Here is a 21,383-nt window from a genome sequence, read left to right on the forward strand (position 1 = left end):
TTTTTATCCTCTTCCAACCCAACCTCACCTGTCCCTACCTCCTCAAAAACCAGTAACACCAGGTGCACATGGCTAGTTATGTATAAATATATATTTTTATTTAATAGTCATAAAACTGATTAAAGATATCAAAATAGCAGAAAAAAAACAGAAATTTCTACATTGATAAGTTATAATAGCTTAATTTAGTTAATAATTAATTAAATATCAGTTAAATTGAAATAAATATTGCAAATTTTACACATGACATTTATTTGTATTGGTAACAGCTGTTTCGACGTGGAGTTTAAAAAAACTATCGAAATATTAGTTTTTAATAAATTTTATTTGCCGTTTTATAAGTTGAGTGTTTTAAGTTTTGTTGATTTTTTTGTCTGCATTGTTATAAAATGAAGAGAGATTGAACTTAGGTTGATATTAAAATATTATATATGTCAGGCCCTTTCACCACTAACCCATCTCATTTTGGCCATAATAGGCTTGATAAAAAGGCTCTCTTAGTACCCACAGGACAGAAAGAATAAAAAACAATACTATTATCAGATTAAATTATGTTGATATTAATGATTTTAATTTGAAATTCTTAATAAAATTATTGTTGTTCAGAAAAAAAATGTATGATTTCATATATTTGTATTTTAGATAAGATAAGGGTCCATTTTGTGAATTAAATTCAAAATTGAATATTTTCTAAATCGGAGATAAAAAAAGAATATATATTAATATACAATTAAAATTTAAGGCTTTTAAAATAATTTTTAAATGGTTTATTCTTTTTTTTATCTCCGATTTAGAAAATATTCAATTTTGAATTTAATTCACAAAGTGGACCCTTATCTTATCTAAAATACAAATATATGAAATCATACATTTTTTTTCTGAACAACAATAATTTTATTAAGAATTTCAAATTAAAATCATTAATATCAACATAATTTAATCTGATAATAGTATTGTTTTTTATTCTTTCTGTCCTATGTGTTACCAAAACTATAATAAACTTTGTATTATATGGTTAAAAACTTCACGTAACAAAAATATTTTTATCGTATCACTAAGCACTTTAAGAAACCCTCATTTTTTTTATAACGGTTGTATATATACAAAATGTTATAAAAAATGTTATAAATGTTATAAAAAAAAATGAAGGTTTCTTAAAATGCTTAGTGATACGCTAAAAATATTTTTGTTATGTGAAGTTTTTAACCATATAATACAAAGTTTATTATAGTTTTGGTAGTAAAATATATTTTATTTAATTAACAGCACTTAATTATTTGTCTTTACAAAGTACAAACTTTTATTCACTATCTTTTAAATGATTTATTTAAGTTATTACTTTGTATATTAGAATGAAAAATTTATTATGTACTTTGTGCTCTTTTTCTGAAAAAATTGCTACTTGTACATGTGTATGGCAACTGAACATATAATATTGTTTTTACTGGGTAACTTGTGGTATAGCATAGCAGTTCCAGTTGAAAAATATCTATGGATACATTTATAATATAGTATATACAGCATGTCCTCACTTACTGTTGTTGTTGAAAGATACAAATACATTTGTAGTCATTTTTCATGTAATAAGTAAAACTGATTCCATAAATAAGTGCTGAAACTTTAGAGACGATTCATTTGAATAATATTGACTAAATTATATCTTGTTTATGTTATTTAACCTATGGTAAAATTGATTTCATTATGTCGTTTTCATTTAACACTTCAGTTTCCAAGAATCTATCAATGACATTAAGTGAGAACTTGTTGTGTTTGATTTTTGAATGCTGTTAGTACTGTAAATTTTTTCTATTTTTTGAAGAAAGAATGATATAATATTGTTATAAGAAATCATTTGAGTTTATATTAATACTTTTCTTAATTTTCTTATGCTAATCAATACTTAAATTTTAATACATTTTAATCAATTTTGGATAAGTTCCAATTTGAATTTAGATTTATTTATGCTGAAAATTATTATTAATTAAAACTGGAAATTTAGTATTTTTAAAATTTAAAAATTGATCAAATCTTTGAATGACTATATCTTTGCTAACCTAATTATATAAAGTAATTTCGTTTTCAAGATTTAGCATGAATTAACCTAGCATATAAAGGTTCAATTACTATAAAGTTTAGTCTTGGTTATTTATATACAGGGTGTCTCATAAATCTGAAACTATAGAATGTTGATCTTTATTTATTTTTTTTACAGGTAAAACATGACACTGAGTAAGGAGGAATGAATTCAAGTTATTTTAAACATTGGGGATATGCAGTTAGCATGAAACTGCCGAAGACTTTGTGCTGCATCCAGACTTTCCACAATCACACACAGCAGTCTGGATGCAGACTGTTCAGTATCTTTTCACTGTCTGCAGTCTCCAGCGTAATAAGTTGAATTCGTTCCATGTAAAAAAAAAAAAAGGTTAACATAACTTTCATGGTTCCAGAATTATTGGACATTCTATACATTTAAGTTATTGCCAGAGTAAAATAAAATATTTTTTATCTAACTTTATTTGACTTCATCACTTAGTAGTTTCTTTATTAAGATACTATAAAAACAGAAAAATATGTATATTTTGGAAATATAAAGTTAAAAACTGAAAATACTGACAATTAATTGAAATCCATTTTTATTTTATTAATTTCATTTATGATGAAACTGTAATTTCTCATTAAGATTAAAACTTTAGATCAGTATGGAACTCTTGAATAGCATCAGTTTACTTATTATTTTCTGTTGTTGTTTTTAAACTAAATTTGATGACTATATTATTCATAATTTTATCATATATAGTCAATAATATTTTATTTATTTTTTCTAACATCAAATAGCTTTTCAAAAACATCTGTTTGTCTTTAACAACAAATAAAATATTAGCTATTCAGTCTGCATATGATGAAACACATCATTCCATATGAATGGTCATTCAACAGTAGATAAAATTGTACTATTATAATATCTTTTGATTTTCTTTTTTGAAAAATATGTAAAATTCTCATGTATGGTGATTTTCATTTAATATAAGTTTTTATATTAGTTTTTAAAACTTGAATTATCAAAAATATTTTTGTTTGATTTATCTAACAAAGCAAATTGAGTGAATTCAAAAAGTTAGTTAAAATCAATAAAGTTAATATTATTATATCATTGTTTTCAATTCATTCAATTAACAGAATACTAGACTCAGTATTAATCAAAATTATCACCTTTTTAAATATTCCAGCAAATAATTTAATATTGTAAAAACGTTTTCAATCGTCTTTAACGATCTTCATCAGTTACAAAGAAAGTTAAAGACGATCGAAAACATTTTTACAATATTAAATTATTTGCTGTAATATTTAAAAAGGTGATAATTTTGATTAATTCTTTCTAGTTCCAGTACAAGTTAATATATTTACTAGACTCAGTGACGAAACATGAAGGTGTGTTGGAACTGAATGAAACTTTATTAGTGTGAACATAATTATGAGTGTAGTAAGTGATTACGATATCAGTAGAGGAACAGTTTTCTATGCAACAACAGTAATTTGAGTAAGTCCTACTCTTGTCTGGATATGTTTGATAATGGACAGGAATCTACAGACACTCTAGATCAGGGGTGGCCAAACCGTGGCGCATGCGCCAAACTTGGCGCATTGGACGATTACAAGTGGCGCTTTAGTCAGTTCTGAGCAACATTGCCAGATTTGGCTTCTTTGCAATTAAGAATATTACATAGAAAATTAATTTTTTATAGTCTGTCTTGGCAAGTTCATTTGTTGCACAATTCGTTGCAATCAACTTTACAGATAAAATGAGTGTTCTCCACATAGTAAATTACAGTGTATGCATGTATGTTTATTTTCGATCAGTGCATAGGCGTCTAAATGACAGTGCTACCGTCCGGACAGTCCACGAGTCGGTTGGACTGCTACACCTGTTGACCTTTTTTTTTTTTTTGCTTCTACGATTCACGATACATTCGCAATCGTGTATGCCACTAATGTCAAACGGGACTATTTTGTACGGGTAACTACACCACCACCGCATTTTTTATTAATTTTTTTTCACACAACTGAATTTTGATCTTTTAAATTGAAATACCTGATTAAAGGGTGGCCGAAATTTTTCTCCGCCCCGGGCGGCTAACACCCACGGTACGCCACTGCGCATCTGAACTCGTCTATCAAAAAATTGGCGCATGGTATGCAAAAGGTTGGCCACCCCTGCTCTAGATTATCTTGTGACATTGTTGAACAGCTGCTACACATCTCTCACATTTGTAGATGATTAAAACTGGCATCCCACCTGGTTCCATAAAAGCTTGATGGGTGACAAATCTGGAGACTGGAAAAGTCAAGGAAGTGTGACAATATGATGAAGACATTACTGAGAAACCTTAGCTATTTGGGGTTGAGCATTAACTTTCTGGAAAATGGCTGTTTGCAGTCTTGTCATGAAAGGCAATACAGAGGGTGCAGGATTTCCTGAATGTACTGCTGTGCTGCTGTTATTCCTCACCTCACTCTAGGGGTGATCAACTGTCAAGATGGTTTGCTGGTATGGGGAAACACATCATCTCACATGGTTCCCCAGACTAACACACCAGCAATAGGAGCAGTTGCTGCTCAAGAATAAAGCTGGGATTGAAGCACTCGCCAGTGATCTTCCACACACTAACATAATGGTTTCCATTCTCAAACAGAATCTTTATATCTTGCTAAAGACAATAAGATGCCAGTCCATAGCAGTCTGTGCTTCTCTGTCATGGCATTATTTTAATGAAGCTGATAATGTTGGGGTGCTAATGGCAGGATGAGTAGTGGTTATTGTGCATGTAATTTTGCCTTTGGTAGTTGTTTGCCAATGGTATAGGAAGAGAGAGAGTTTTGTAGTGAGGCTTCCATCCAGGATATGTATGAGTAGCAAGGCTACTATCTCAATCAGCAAAATGTGCAATCAAAAGGAGAAAAAAATAAAATCAATAAGCTAAATACTGTAGTATCATATACTCTGGAAATAGGTAGCAAAACTCAATCTTGTTTCAGGTGCAAGTAGCATTGAGCTGGCACTGCTTCTCTCTATCTAGGAATAGAGAGAAGCAGTGCCAGTTGTGGAGGGTGATGATGGTGACATTGCAGCTGTTTGTGTTTGTTTCATGATCAGACATTCAATTCACCTGGTGGTTTGTTTGGGACATGTACATGTCCCAAACAAACCACCAGGTACATGCTCTCACTGTACATATGCTGACATATCTACTGCCTATAATACTTCCTAGCAGTTAAGTCAGATGGCAAGAAATATAGAGAAATGGCCATTCTACTTTTCTCAGCCCAATGATATGGCTTTCTCAGACTCTATTGATTGTGTATAATGCAGGGCTGCGGAGTCGCGTAAAAATCTACCGACTCCGACTCCGACTTTTTCTTATCATCCGACTCCGACTCCGGCTAAAACACCAAAACTCTCTGACTCCGACTCCACAGCCCTGGTATAATGTCTTTGACTATCTCTTACAGGCAAGCCTAGTATTGAAATTCTGAATAAACTGAACATCTGTGAGCCTTTATTATAACATAATAGGGTAATAATTTATGGCATGCTTGTGGCATTACTCAACATACAGTCAGGTCACAATTGCAATCACTTATATACCTGATAGAAAAGTTGTATGCCAAGTTGTTCAGTAATTGGATAATTCTGAGTTTCCTAACTTTTCTCATTGAGTGTATTTGTTGATATATTCATATATGTTGATATTATTGATCTTAATATTTGCGATAAATTATTTGTGTATGTGTCATATGCTTTGAAAATATTAATATTTCTTATAATAATAAACCCAACATATTAATAATAATATATCAGTTGACACTGGTTGCTGTATACTATGTCATACCAGAGTCAAGGCATAGTAACCAAAACATGACAAAAATTAAATCTGTGTGTATGTGTGTCTGTATTCAGGAATTTCCTAACAATATGACATACATTTTATAAATTTATTACTCCGAAATAATAATAATAACGTGTACAGTTAATTGTGGGATGATTAATCAGAATCTGGAATCAGAAAAATTGGGCATATTTGGATAATCAGAATCAAGCAAATCTTTTCAGGATTTCTGATTTTTAAAATGATTCTTTCACATTTAATAAGAAAAATAATTATTTGTTTCAATTGAAGATTAAACATTTTTTAAATTATGATATTAACAATCAAGTTATTAGTTTATTGGAAACTTTTGAGAAAGCAGAGTACGTGATGCCCCATACACGAGATGATATCAATCATGGTGGACTTTTTTTTTCGTGTTGTCAGAACAATGAGAGATTGCACTTGGTCAGTACTAATTGTCCTTATTTTAGGGGAGATAGGGTGACATTAGGGATGCCATTTGGCCAGCATTGGGCCAACAATTTCAAATCAAGGATGACAATTTCAAATCAAGGATGGCAGTCAACAAAAATATTTAAGTGTCAGCAAAACAGTTTAAACAAAATTATATTTTTAATTGAAAAAAATATATATAAAAATACTTTTAATATTTAATATGTTTATTTATAGTCATTGTTATGATCTTTGGGGGTGTTTAGATCTCTGAGTAATTCTTGTTTAATCTATTACAATGAAATAGAAGTTGGGTCACGAGATTTGGGGATATCTTTTGTTCAGGTCTGTTGAACAAGCAGGATTTGAACAGAGTCTAGTCCGGACTGTTATAATCACCACCTGGAGGTGTATATAAAGGGGAGGTGTTGGGTCAGTTGTTTTTGCATGTGTGGAAATGTAACGACCAAGTGTCCAAACCTGTCGTTAGGTTTCCACACATGCAAAAACAACTGACCCAACACCTCCCCTTTTAAGAAGGAAAATGAACCGAATTGGCAGTTTAAACAGTGTAATAGTTCTTTTGAGAAGGGTTGATTTAAAGCTGTCTGGTTGGGATCCAAGTGTGGGCTTATTGATGTGGAGGCTGTGGTGCCAAATTCTCGGACAGTGTTTCTTTGATGGTGAATGGTCTCTTGAATTGTGGGAACTAAATATCTTACTGGGCCAGTCTCTCAATCTGATGCCCTAATTCTGGAGTCACAGCAGGATGTAGTGGAATGGAGAAGGCTTCCACAATGAGAGCAAGGGGGTCATTCTTGGACTGCAGTTGAGAAGATTGTTGCCATTTGAGTTAGTTGATGTGAAATCACCAAGTCGATTCATCAGTCATTTCCACTTTATATACAGTGTTTCTGGCTTTGTACTTGATTATTTGCAGATGCCGATTTTGAGCATTGATGACATGCAAAGACAAGCCCTTTAGTTGCAAAATTTTGCTTTCAGGTTCCATGCTTGCGATTGAATTCTCTCTCCATTTTGATGTCATGCTCTGTTGGATATTTTGGTGGCAACGATAGGTTGAGAGATGTTCAAATCTTGCGTCTGAAGAGGAGCTTGGCTGGAGATTTGTTTCCTGGTAGAGATGAATTTGGAGTTATTTGATAAGTCTCCAGAAATATGTCCAGAGTGAGTTGTATGTTTCCCTCCTATTTTAATTTGAAGAGTGCTCACTTCTGCATGCTGCCAAATCATTCTGCTTGCTCATTGGATTGTGGATGATACGGTGGTGAAAAGATGTGCTTGATTCCTTGTTGGTCACAGAATCTTTTGAATTTGTATGAGCTGAACTGTGTTCCATTATCACTGATGAGAACTTCTGGCAGTCTGCGACGAATAAGGAGTTTCTGCAGCACGCTGATTGTTGCAAGAGATGTAGTTTTGTCCATGCTGATGGTTTCTGGATTCTTGGAATAGGCATTTACCATGACAAGAATACTGTTGACCTGGTAAGGTCCTGTGTAGTATATGTGGATACACTGCCATGGGGTAACAGGTTTCAATCAAGAGAATAGTTTGGAAGTTACTGGTTGTTTGGCTGCTGCAATATATGGAGAGCATTGTCAGACGGTTGACTTTATGTCGAGGTTTATATTTGGTCAATAAACCCCGTTGCAAACTAGAGAGATCATACGCGAGATGCTGGAGTGTCCACAATATAGAAGTTTAAGTACCTTACTTTGTAGGACTTTGGAGATGATAAAGTGTTCATTGTAGAGGAGACATTCTATTTTGATGCTGAGTCTGTTGCATTGATAGTGGAATTCCTGAATTCGAGCCCATCGGAGGACTCTCAAATCTTGTCAACATTTAGCCTCTCTGAAGTGATATACTGCCTGATCATATGAAGTAGTTGATCCTTCTTAGTTTGCTTGCACAGTTTGTCGAAGGTTACTGGAAGTTGAGATAAAATGGCTGTAAGGCCCATCTTGACTTGGATGATTGCCATGATCATTTCTTCATCTCTTAATGGTGATCTTCATCTTGAGCAGAGATGAGGTGTGACAAGGCATCTGCTTGTCTGAATTCAGTAGTTTTCTGATATTCAATCTTGAAGTTGTATCCAAGAAAAGTCATTGCCCAGCACTGCAAACAATTCAATGACTTAAGGCTCATTGTTAGTCTTCTGACTGATGCTGACATTATAGATCTTAGCAGCAAAATCTTGGAAGTGCATAGCATCGATTCTAAGGAGGTTGAGAGCTCCTTTCCTGGCTACATAGAATGGTTTTTCTTTACAAATGTTGTGACAGAAGGTGGTGCATCCTTTCACTAAGAATGGTTGCAAAAGAGTACTTCCATCATATGATCTGGCTCATTCCCATACATTTCTGGAGTGTGGGTTGTCTAATGACATTGTCCCTTGTTTCATCGATGATGATAATTTCAGAACCGCTGTCAAGATAGAAGTCAACTGGGTGTCCATTAACCTCAATCCTCTCTTTTAGCAGTCGGCAGGTGTTTTACAAAATTTTGGATAATTCCTACCCTGGCAGAGCAAAATTGCTTTTCTTTTGTGGTCATAAACATAATTTTTTCAAATGTCCTATGAGATTGCACTTTTGGCATTTCTTCCTCACATGTGGACGGTCTCTGTATCAATGCCACTTGCCACATCGCTTGCAAGCACTTGGTGGGTGATTTGCCTTTTTGGCCTTTTCTTCCTTAGGTGGGATCTTGGCATGGACTTTATTAACAAGACATTGTTTCTTTGTACAACTTGTTTTCTAAATGCATCACTATAAACTCTTTGCAGTCATTCATTACATTATCAAATGTAATGTTCTCTCCATCTGAGTTAATTTTCTAGAGAATTTGATTGTGTAGTGACTCATGGACTTAAGTCTAGTGAGAACAAGACAAAAGAACTGTTCCTCAGTCTGAGCATGGAAATTATATCTTCATCAGGCTGCTCTCACTTGGTTCGTGAAATGACAGAAGTCTTCTTCATCGTCAATTGCTATGTGCAAACTGTTGCTGCAATCTATAAAGTTCAAACAGTTCTTGCTAAAAAGTTGACAAAGTCACGAAGTAGTTTCCTCATAGTCAAAGTCCATAATACTCTTTGGCATATAGTATTTATTGTACTCGCTGAAGGCAGATGCAGAAAATTTAGTCACAAGAAATTTGACTTTCTCCTTGTTGGCCATCTTGAGTGCTTTGCAGTCCAAGGCAAACCCAAAATGACTTATCCACTCATAAAATTTTGAGCCATCTTTGTTGGGTTGGAATTCCAGTAACTGAAGGAGTGTTCCTGAGGATGATGTTGACATTGAAGGTGATGAGGAAGGTGTATGTGCAGTAGAACGAATGTCTTTGATAAGTTTGAATAAAGCTTCCTCTCAATGACTTGTGTCCTGAGAAGACAAAGTGTTTTCAAACAATCAATCTTAACCGCATAACGATACAACGGAGAATTTCGCAAATTGCATCAGACATTTCTGGCCAACTTAATATTTTAGTTGCAAACTGTGCTTATTTTTCTTTGGCTGTGGACGAATCCACTGACATATCATCAACAGCACAAGTGATTGTGTTTATTAAAAGTGTTTCACTAGATTTTATTGTGAATGAAGAATTTTTTGGCATGGCATCACTTTCCAGACATACAACTGGTGCCGACTTACTCACTGGTTTATTGAGCGTTTGCAACAAATCAGCACTGGACTTTGATAAGTTATCCAGCATTGCCACTGATCGGGAGCACCATCTATGGTTGGATGTGAGAATGGCATGGTCACCTTGCTGAAAAACCACCTTGGGGACAGGCAAAAGGAGTTAGTCCAATATCATTGCATAATTCACCAATAGCAACTTTGTGCAAAGAAGCTGGAATTTGAACGTCTGCTGAAAGATGTCTATGATGCTGTGAACTTAATCCACCGTCATGGACTCAACCATTGACTCTTCACATCATTTCTTGAAGAAATAGATGCTGATTATGCTGACCTGTCCACGCATACTGAAGTTCGTTGGCTGAGCAAGGCAACAGTCCTCAAGAGATTTGTGGAGCTATTGGGGCCTATTATCACTTTCCTCAAAGAACGGGGGAACACTACAAGGAATTTGGAGGGACAAAGATGGCAGTGTGATTTAGCTTTCCTTGCTGACATTACTGCTTATCTAAACGACCTTAATTTGAGATTGCAGGGAAAGATGCAACTTGTTTCTCAGTTGACAAGTAACATCAATGCATTTATGACCAAACTATCACTTTTCAAGTCCCACATGCAATCAGAGAACTTTACACACTTTCCACATTGCAAGGCCATGAAAGAGAAATACCCACATATGAAGATGGATTACTCTGACCAAGTTAACACCCTCCTTACATCATTCAATGAGAGGTTTGGTGAATTCCAGAAATACAAGATCTACCTGCAACTTTTTTCAACTCCATTTGATGTGAAAGTGGAAGATGCCCCTCCAGATGTCCAACTTGAGTTGATAGACATCCAGTGCAGTGATGAATTGAAATCACAGTTCAAAAATTCTAATCTCCTCACATTCTACAAAGAACTGCCAGATACATCATTTCCAAAACTGAAAGACAATGCTCGATTTTGTGCAAGCATGTTTGGCAGTACCTATGTATGCGAACAAGCGTTTTCGCTTATGAATTTAAACAAGTGCAAAACACGGAACAGGTTAACCAACGAGAATTTGGAAAATCTGCTGGTTGTTTCAACATCTGCCATTACACCAGACATCAAGAAGATTGCCGCCAGCATCCAATCTCAGCCATCGCATTAATCGCTTGGAGGTCCGGCCCCCAGTCAGTAAACTTAATCCTAATTTGGCCCTTCTTCAGAAAAGGTTGTGCATCCCTGCATCATTAGTAATTATTATTGCAATGCTGAAGTGATGCAATATTGTTAAAACTATGCTCTGATAAGTGATTCAGAATTATATTGATATATTATTGCTGAGTCATTGAAAACATTATGAGGATGGTGAAATGTAGGTTATACAATCTACATTTTCTGGACAAGCAAATATTACAATGTAAAAGTTTGTGGTTCAGGCTTTCTATTTACTTATGTTAAAGATTGCATGATATTTTTGTTTAATTTATATTAATAAATTTAAAATATATTATTATTAAGTTTGAGATGTAAAAAATATTTCCTGGGTATTTTAATTTAATGGATATTGCAATTATTAGAATAATCACAACCACTATCACATATAACCAGTCCACAATAGTAAAAATGGTAACTCCTCTGAGAATAGAACATTTGTCATCTATCAAAAACTCATAAAAAGGAAATACATATGAATCTTTTACATAAATTAAAATAAAGTAAGGGGATTCACATGGCAATATAAAAATACAAGGAATATGTGAATTTACTTTTGTAATAAAATTAATAAAATTGATCATCATCTCACAGAATATATCACATACAAACACACACAGACACTTTTTCTTGCTACTTCCAGTACTGATGTTTAATAGGTAAACAGAAGAAAGAAAAATAAAATATTATGACATGCATCACATTACTTTGCATAATGCACTGCAATAAGTATAAATATATGAAGTACATGTACATAAATTATAATAATAATCATACTGTAATAAAATCTAAAACTATCTTTTATTTTAACTATCATATTTTTAGTTAAACTATGACAATTTAATAACTTATCTAGAAAAGGAAAAAATTCCTAAAATTGATTTTTGCTTTGTTGAAAGCATTTTTTTAAATATATTTTTTAATCTTGTGTAATTTGTAAATTGTCAGTCATGTTGGATACAAAATTATAATAGGTTTTTTTTTTTTTTGCTAAGTCATTTACTAAATCAGTATAAAGTGCTTTTTTTTCTATTGGTTTACTCAATTAATTGTTTTAAAAGTTAAGAAAATTTTTATTTTCTAAAAAAGTTTTTACTTCAAATTAGACAATATTTCTCTATTTTAGATTTTAACCAATCATTTACCATTTTTAGAAGAAAAATTGTAACAAAACAACTTTAATTTATTAAAATTATAATTCCAAAAGTATTAATTTACATTAATAAGATGACGACAATTTACTGGTTAATATTGATAAAACTTCTAACTCATTAATGAAAAAACCAACAAAACAAACACTTACTGAAAAGCCAGTGTTTTTGTCCATTTATAAAGGACATCATCAGTATGGTGTTTTAATATGGAATCGCATGATTTTCAAGTGGTTCGAAACTTTACACTGCTTTTGCTGATTGGAAGATACATGAACTGTGTTGATAGGTGTATAGGTTGTATATATAATCCTGTGAGGGTTTTCTGGATAGTTGAAATGATCAAATTGTATAGAGTATATGTTCCTATTATAAATTTATTTAATCCATTAACATTGGGACTGACAAGATGCTGGATTATCGAATATGCTGTCTTATTGGGTGATGATAGTTTTCCAGATTTTTCAATGTCCTGGACACAATTTTACATATCTTTTCATGTAAAACTGTACAAATCGACTTTTTATGATTGTTTAACCTACCATTTCAATTTTTCCAGGCTATTTCTAACCTTAGTTGGCTTGAAACAAGAATACATTATTCTTACTTTGTGATTTGTATACTTTTATTGCTTATAAATATAGATATACTCTAATTATCAAACTATATGAACAATAATGTACTGTAGCTTTTTCTATGATAAGTATTAATCCAAGTGTGCTAAATATTTCTGCTTCTCATATCAAATTCATGTACTAATTTCTTTAGAAAAATCATGCACGAGCTAACTGGTTTTACCTAGCTCATCATCATGCCATCTTGGTCTTTCTTTGTTTTCACAATGTTCATATTAAAAGTTGTTGATGACGATGGTAAAGAACAGTGCACCAATAAACCCCACAACAATGAGCTCAACATACCGGTTTATTGAATTTTCCAGCATACCGGATGTCAGGTTAACTGAATTTCACTGTATATTAAGTACAGTGGGTGATCGGTTAACGAACAGATCGGATAATGAACAAATCGGATAACGAACACTTTCGCGAAAGATTTTTATGTTCGGACAACGAACACCCCACAGAACAAACACAAGAAGAAGCGACGTAAAATAATGAATACCGATTGGTCTTCCTTTGTCTTCGGGCAACAATTCAAAACTTTTCGGAGGTATGGGAGACGTCGACATCGACGCTCAAGCCGGTATATACCGATCGGATAATATTCCTTCGAACTTTGAAACTCTCTCTTGTAATTCCAGCCTTTTATTTTTCTGACAAAACAATTCTTTTATGTATTCGCGAGACTGTTGGGTAGGCACTCATTAAGTTTTGCATCTGTTTTTCTTTTCGAAAGGTGAGAGTATAATAGCAATGGTAGAGAGTGGTCAGAAGATGCCTAATGCTGCTGGGCAGTATGGCGTGAACAGGTCTACAGTAGTTCAATCTTATCTAAGAAAAATACTGTATAATCAAAAAGACTGAAGCAGCTAAAGAAGTAACAAAAATCACATCTGAGAAATAAAGAACATCGAAGAGTTCATAAAGGAACCTGAAACGGATCTGACGACAGAAGAACGCCAAGAACTCTTGAATGAAGAACACCAAGAAACTCGGCGAGATGTTTTCTTCTGAAAAAGAGGATTAATACCGATATCTGTTATTAAAGATCCTTTGAAGAAGTGGGATGATGTCAGAACGACGGTCTTAGAATGGCATCCAAACCAGGTTGAGGCTTGGGGATTTCTACAATTGCAATGCTATTAATTACTTACGAAAAATCCTGAAGAAGAGAGAAGAGCAATCGACATTAGACAGATTCTTTAACCCTTTCAAACGGAAAAAACATGACTAATAAAAATGCAAGACTGTGTACTGTACGTATGTATTTTTATTACTACATATAAATAAACGTAGTAAGAAAGTATATATTTTTTTATTTTGGGGGGTCTCCAGAACGAATTAATTAAATTTCCATTAAAACCTATGGTAAATCGATAATCGGTTAACGAACAATTCGGATAGCGAACAAAGTCTTGGAACGGATTATGTTCGTTAACCGATCACCCACTGTACATTACTTGAGAAAAATACATGCAAAGCCTTACAAGTGAAAGCCTTATAAGTGAAAAGTTCATTATATGAAATGCATTTTACCATAGAAATACATGTTAAAACATATAATTTGTTCTGCAGCATAAAATAACTGTACTGTACCATATAAAAATGAAAATGGAGCAATCACCAATTACGCCGGATAGTCAGATGTTGTGAGGAGGAGGTGGAGGAACACTTTTTTTACACATTCATACAGATACAGACTTTTTACACATTGCGGCAGGTCTCTGTTTATTGTTTTTTAATCGGAGTCAGTTTTTTAACCGGGGCTTGCAGGGTCAACTCCTCTTGTTCCATCCTTTGTTTTTTGGCAGCTGGCTTCTTGAAAAAACATGTCCAAGGTGGTCTGTTTCTCTCTCTGCTTCAACACCTGTCGGAAATGATGGGAAAAGGTGTCATTATAGAGATCATTGATCCTGTTGGCCTCAGCTCTGTTTGGATAATGAGTGTTGGTAAACTCCTGAACCTCTCCCCATTTGACAAGGTAGTTTTTGTCAACTTTCACTCCTTCTGATGATTTCTTGCTTTGTTTCAATTGAAATCACCTTTCTGTTTTTTTACAAGCCATAATTTGCACAACACTTGAATAAATGTAAATACTCTGCACTGAGGTGATATACGTAATAAACAAGGGAGCAAGCCGAATCCCAACAGGCGCTCTTTACTAAAGATATACTAATAATATATTCTAATAATACTAATCTATATATATATATATATATAAATGGACGTGTGTGTCCCTATATTTCACTTTTCAGCCAAAACTACACTTTGCACATGAATGGTGTTTGTATGTGGTAGTAACCCCAAGTCTCCATTCATGCACTATGGTGGTTGTGTCTCGATAGCTATAAGGGAGCGGGAGATATGGGCTTGAAAGTGGTTGAAAGTGGAAGATTTTCTATTTCGATTTTAAAAATTTTCGAATTTGAATTCGTATTCGATTTGAATTGGTTTGATTATAGAACGATTGTAAACATTCCAGAAAATTGATCAAATTGAAAATAGTTTGTTTGACTGGACGTAAAAATTCTCTAATTAGTCTGGAAACGGGGGACCTAATTCTTGCATTCTGTGAAAACGGGTAAGATTGGCTATAATGTAATTATCTTAATCTTCACTATCGTTACTTTTTGTCTACAAATAAAAACCCAGCGAAGCGGGTCCTTGCAGCTAGATTCTAGATTACTTAGAAAAACAGTCTTTTATATATATAAAAAAAACTATATTACATACAAATGTACGAACAAATAAAAACCCAGTGAAGCGGGTCCTTGCAGCTATTATGTTATAAAAATAGCAGATTGTCATTGGCAATGGCAAAAGAGTGGAAACATCATTTGCACTTGTTCGCAGAAAGTCCATTGTTTGCCTCACATAACTGCCAAACGGAAAATCCGTTGTTCACAGCCAGTTCGTTGCTCGAGTCACATAACGGCCAAACAAAGTCTGTTGTTCGCAGCGTCTGTTATTTGAGGCGTACGTTATACGAGGCACCACTGTAGTTGACTCTCTTTAGAAACGAACATTAATAAAGCAAATGTGTTAAAGTGAATTTTGCCATTACCCTGGCAAAATGCCATTGTCGCAATGTTAATTTTCACATGATAAAGCAGCAAAAATTTTTCCAGAATTTGTTAAACCGAACTGTAAATTAACTTCACAACCCCCAAGAAATAACCCAATAATGGTTGCTTTATACACTTGAACAGTAAAAACTGGAAGTGTAATAAATGTTCCATTTTTTAGTAGAATATGAGTAGAATCACTTTTTCTTCTTGTAGTAGGCAAAAACGGGTTCAACTTCTGATTGTAGAGCAGTTCAAACATCTAATTTTAGTGGACCATCCTATCTACTTGGAAAATAGGGGTTAAAGTTTAAAGATGTCCATACCTTTAAACGCATGTGGTATTATGCAAACATATGTTAATTTGTCTACTTTTTGCTAAATTTGACTCCTTTTTTTTATTCTTTTGACACCAAAAAATATTTTATACTTTTCCAAACAATCATCAACAGAAAAAAAATTTCAGTTTAGCTTTGTTTTGTTTAATCATTCTGATATATATTTATGGCAGCTAATATCATCTCCTCCTCATTTTGTTTGATTTGAAAATCATTTAGCATGTCAGTTTGTTTTTATAGATAAATTTTATTTTATTTAACTTCATTTAGTAACTTAATTTAACATATTGTAATTTAGAGATTTTACTCACCCGTTAATCCTTAACGCCCTAAATTATACGACCTTGACCCCAAAAATTGATGATACAAATTTTTGACAAAGCAAACAACCCTAACGATTTGTATTAATGCGATTCAACTGTATATATATAGAAATTTAAGTATTGAACATTAATACTTTAGAACAAATTTAGCTTCAGTGATTTTTGGGATAACATTTTTTCAAAATACAATTAAAAATTATCTTCTAATATTCTTAGAATATTAATAATTGTCATCGATTATTCATTTTATTTTTAGGTATTAATTATTTTATTTTCTTTTATTAATTCTGTCTCATTTTAGAAGAGCAAACAAAGTATTCATTTTGTTATTTAATGGAAATCCATTTTAAAACTGTGACTTCATTAAAATTTTAAGAGATTTTTTTCATCTGTAGAAGATTCATAAACACAGTAAAAATATGGTTTAAAATAGAACAATGTTTTGAAACATTTATAAGGTGTTAAAAACCGATAGATTATAAATAGAAATATTAAGACAATGTAAACATCAACCCAATTCTATTAGACATTCCATACAAATTAATGCATGATTAATAATTTGGAAATATGTTTGACATACAGAAATATTAATTTCATATACCATATATAAATTACTCAACAGAAATAAAACATAAAATATTAGCAGGTTTTGATAGTGAATTTTAATAGTTAACTTAATTTTATCAATAATTTTTTTGATGAAAATTAAATTTATATTGTCATTAATTGTTAAATTTAACAGATAGAAGTTTAAGATCACTGTCAAGAAATATTATATAAAAATAGTTTTAATATTTAGTATGTTTACTTATAGTGATAAAACAAGTTTCTCATTATGATTGTAAAAGATTTTGTTATGATTCAGAGATTATGCTGTACTATATTAAATTTTCAAATATGATTCATGTAATTTTAAGGAAAAATACTTGTTTGCTCTAAGTCTGCTGATGTTTTGAGTTTTAAAAATTGATTTTTTAACATGAGTCAGTCTGGATATTCATCTGATTCTTTTCCTTCAAAAAAAAAATTCACACAATTATATATTTAGGAAAACCTGGCTCAGGTGAATCAATTCAAAACTTGGTTAACTCGTGATGATGATATTTGTTATAACTAGTTGCATCACTTGCCAAACCTTATTTAGTGTTTAATACAATAGAAACAAAGCATTTACAAGGCCTGCCAATTGCAAGAAGCATGAAAAAAGAAGTGCATCTTTTCATTTACCTTCCTCTTTCACCTGGTTAAATTAAAATTGTTAATATTCTTTACATAAAATCTTTTAGTTTTTAATTGACTTTTAAACTAAATATGAAATGATGATAAAATTTGTTTTCGTTTATTATTGCTATAAATTTTTTCTTTCAGAAATAAAAACATTGAAACAAACTTTTGCAATTACTAAATAATACATATGAAATGTACTAATTGACAAAAAAGTTAATTTCAATTGTTAATAAAACAGTCCTGACCCAAGTTAATATTAATTTGGGTCAGGACTGTTTTTGTTTTAGTTGACTCTTAAGTACAGTAAGACCCCGCTTAATGTGGGGGATGTGTTTCTAGACAACAAAGCGCTAAGCGAAACATCATTAAACAAGGTCATTTTAACATAAAGTAAATAGGGATAGGGGAACACACGACTAAAAATAAACAAATTTTACTTTAATTTTAAGTTATTTTTATATTAATTTATATAATAATATATGTTAAATAACACATAAACATATGCACACAGAAATGTAGAGTTCATTTTTTGTGATGAAGGTCCTGACTTTTCTGAAATTCTTGTTCTATTCAATAAAGTCGTGAAATTTCATTTATAGCTTTTTTCTTTCCTTAAGCAAATGTCGGTAGCAGAAGATCGCATCCAAAATGCCTCGTTTTGCTTTTGCACTCCTTTCAAAATATGGATCATTTGCTACAATTTGATCAACAATTTCAGTTATCTTACTAAACTTTTACTAAGGAAATCTGTAGCAAGTTCTTTGGGTTCTTCATTTTCAGAATCTCTGTTTTCAAGTTCTACATGAATTCCTTGTTCTGCCAGTTCTTGAAGTCATCATTGGTAAGGCTCTTACCAGAAACCTGCAGTAACTCTCCAATATCCTGCTCATCTACATTACATCTCCTGTATCGATTAAATTGACAATTTGGTCAACATAACGATACAGCGATAGGCTCTTCTCGTTGAGAATTCTTGGATACCTTCAACCATAACTTCTTCCACACTGATCGTGCATTTATCAGTTAATTCTTGCCAAGCCAAGTCGCTATTTCCTATGGCATCCATGTTATATTTTTTCCAAAACTGCACCAAACAAACAGATTTAAAGAAAGTACACCTTTTTGCCAGCTTTTGCTGATTGGTTTGTGTTTGCAAATAATTGTATTATATATGAATTAATGAAATGCCGCAATAATTTAAATCATCGTAAATTTTTAGCTTTTTTCTTAGGCTTCGAGCAGAGCACGTTATATCAAATCAGCATTAAGCGGGGTCTTACTGTATATGTAATAAAATATTAACGTTTTTCAAAGAGAAAATTTTTACAATTAAGACTTAGGAATTTTTAAATTGATTCCAAGTTTCTTAGTTGAGATTATAATATTGCCAGTTAAAAATAAGCTTCATACAGTTTAAATCTGTGAATTCAGTTTGATAAGTTTAGATTTACACTTCCACCTTCAATAATTTGTAAATATAGAGAAACTTTAATTATTTTAATGTAGGAATGTGTTATGTTTTTACATTTTAAAATATATGTCGTTTCATTTCCTTTCCTTTACAGATATTTGGCTCAGAAAAGGTATACTGAATTGATAGATTTATTATATGAAGGTGCCGTTTTATTCATGACTCACGGACAGGTAGGTATATATTATTTTAAAAAATTATCTGGAATATTTTAGTTGTATATGTTATGTTAATGATATAATTAACCAAACAAAATTCTTTACAAAGATAAATATTCTAAAATAACTTAGGCAAATTTTTTAATTGTTCATATATTAACTAATCAAATTAATAATTCGAATACTTTACTTTTCTGACTGATATACAACAGAGGGAAAGTATTGTTATTGGTTAAACTTTGACCCCTTGGATTTTTTTTGCATTTCTCAATGTTTTAAGATCTTCTGATTCCAAATACATCAAAAAATAAATAAAATTGTGAGTGGGTGTATTGGTCTATAGTTTCCTTCATATCTCAGGATCTGTTGAACCTAAAATTTTGAAATTTGGCAGGAATACTTCTATACATGGTGGCATTGATGCATGATGTTAAAGAAACCAAATTTTGAAGTTGTTATCAATTTAAAAAGATTGTAATCATGATATTTTACTAATTTAAGTATTGAACAGCTTTATGTAAAAGACCTTTAGCTTCTTTAATGTTGTTTACAGTTTATTAATGCTGTTTAATTGTAAATATTGATGATAAACTATAACTATACATATTTACAAGATGGCCAACAATAATATAAACAGATTAATTGAACTATTTAGTAATTTCGTGAGAATATTATATCAATTAGTTTTAGCAAAGCAAATTATTGCTACTATAATTCAGGTTGTTTCAGTTTAATTATAATAAATTTCTTTATATTTTAATATGCCTCTGATATTAGAATGCCAAATTCTAAAAAAATTTATCTTGAATAGTTTTCATCTAGTAGGATTCTAGAAGTATTCATGCATTTTATTTATTTTTGTTTTAGATAAGAATGGAGTGATAAAGTCCTTAATTAGTTTAATGATTCAAAGAGAAATGAAACAAAACTGTAATAAGAATGCTTATTAAATTCAATTTAAATAGAGTGGTTTTGAGTGATGATTTTTTTTACTTTTTTGGATAAAGTCCATTTAAAAGACATTTTTATTATTGTATCCTTGGATACTGAATGAATACTTCATGATGTATCAAACAGTAGTAGTAATTGGTATTTATAAATAATTAGCATTAGTTAGTTTATCATTCAGCTAAATGGAAAATATTTGCTAATATTTAATATTTATTATAGAATAGATCAATATAAATAACAATATAGATCAAATCCAGATTTGGAGTTCCAAACTTTTTAAAGCTTTTGAACAAGAATTTTGTTTGCAATACCTTACAACTATGTCTTTCTTCCCTATTTATATCCCTCTCTTTCTGCAATTATGATACCATTTGCAACCTCATATTACAGTACTGAAAAAAGTTTCTCATCACTGACTGCCATCAAAACAAAAGAAAGAAATTGTCTTGAACTCTATATTCAAAACACAAATTATTTTAGAGCTCAGATTTGAGAAGGTAGTTTCTGAAAAACTAGCACATGTTTCACACTACAGTAGATCCCCCTATAAAACCGTTTCCTATAGTTATGATTCCTATAAAAATTGTGGCAGTATCCGTAAACAACGGTAAAAATAACTCCTATAATATGTAAAACGTCATCGGGCAGCCGAACTACTTACCCGCCGTCCGTAGCGCCACGCTACGGAGAGATTTCTATCGTCTGGACAGTATTATATAAATTATATATAAATTAGGTACTGTACATATAATTATATATTAATTATATATAAATTAGGTACTGTATATATAATTATATATTAACTTAATTTATTGTAACTTTATTATAATTAAATATATATTTTTCGCCGTCTAGCGTCACGCTACGGCGAGTTAGGCGACCTATCGTCTGTTTAGT

At 32.0% G+C, this 21,383-nt stretch overlaps 1 protein-coding gene across 2 annotated transcripts in view; it reads left to right on the top strand.

The window, feature by feature from the left end:
- The window catches only part of LOC111622255 (Golgi to ER traffic protein 4 homolog), a 51,443-nt gene that overhangs the window by 1,005 nt on the left and 29,055 nt on the right, over positions 1-21,383 (top strand). For both annotated transcript variants that reach the window (XM_023364606.1, XM_023364605.1), the window contains exon 2: positions 19,472-19,550. In XM_023364606.1, the coding sequence (XP_023220374.1) occupies positions 19,472-19,550 (79 nt within the window). The remainder of the gene's footprint in view (positions 1-19,471; positions 19,551-21,383) is intronic.

Source organism: Centruroides sculpturatus, unplaced genomic scaffold (assembly GCF_000671375.1).
Source record: "Centruroides sculpturatus isolate CEXI.00-Female unplaced genomic scaffold, Cexi_2.0 scaffold300, whole genome shotgun sequence".
Lineage (NCBI taxonomy): Eukaryota > Metazoa > Arthropoda > Arachnida > Scorpiones > Buthidae > Centruroides > Centruroides sculpturatus.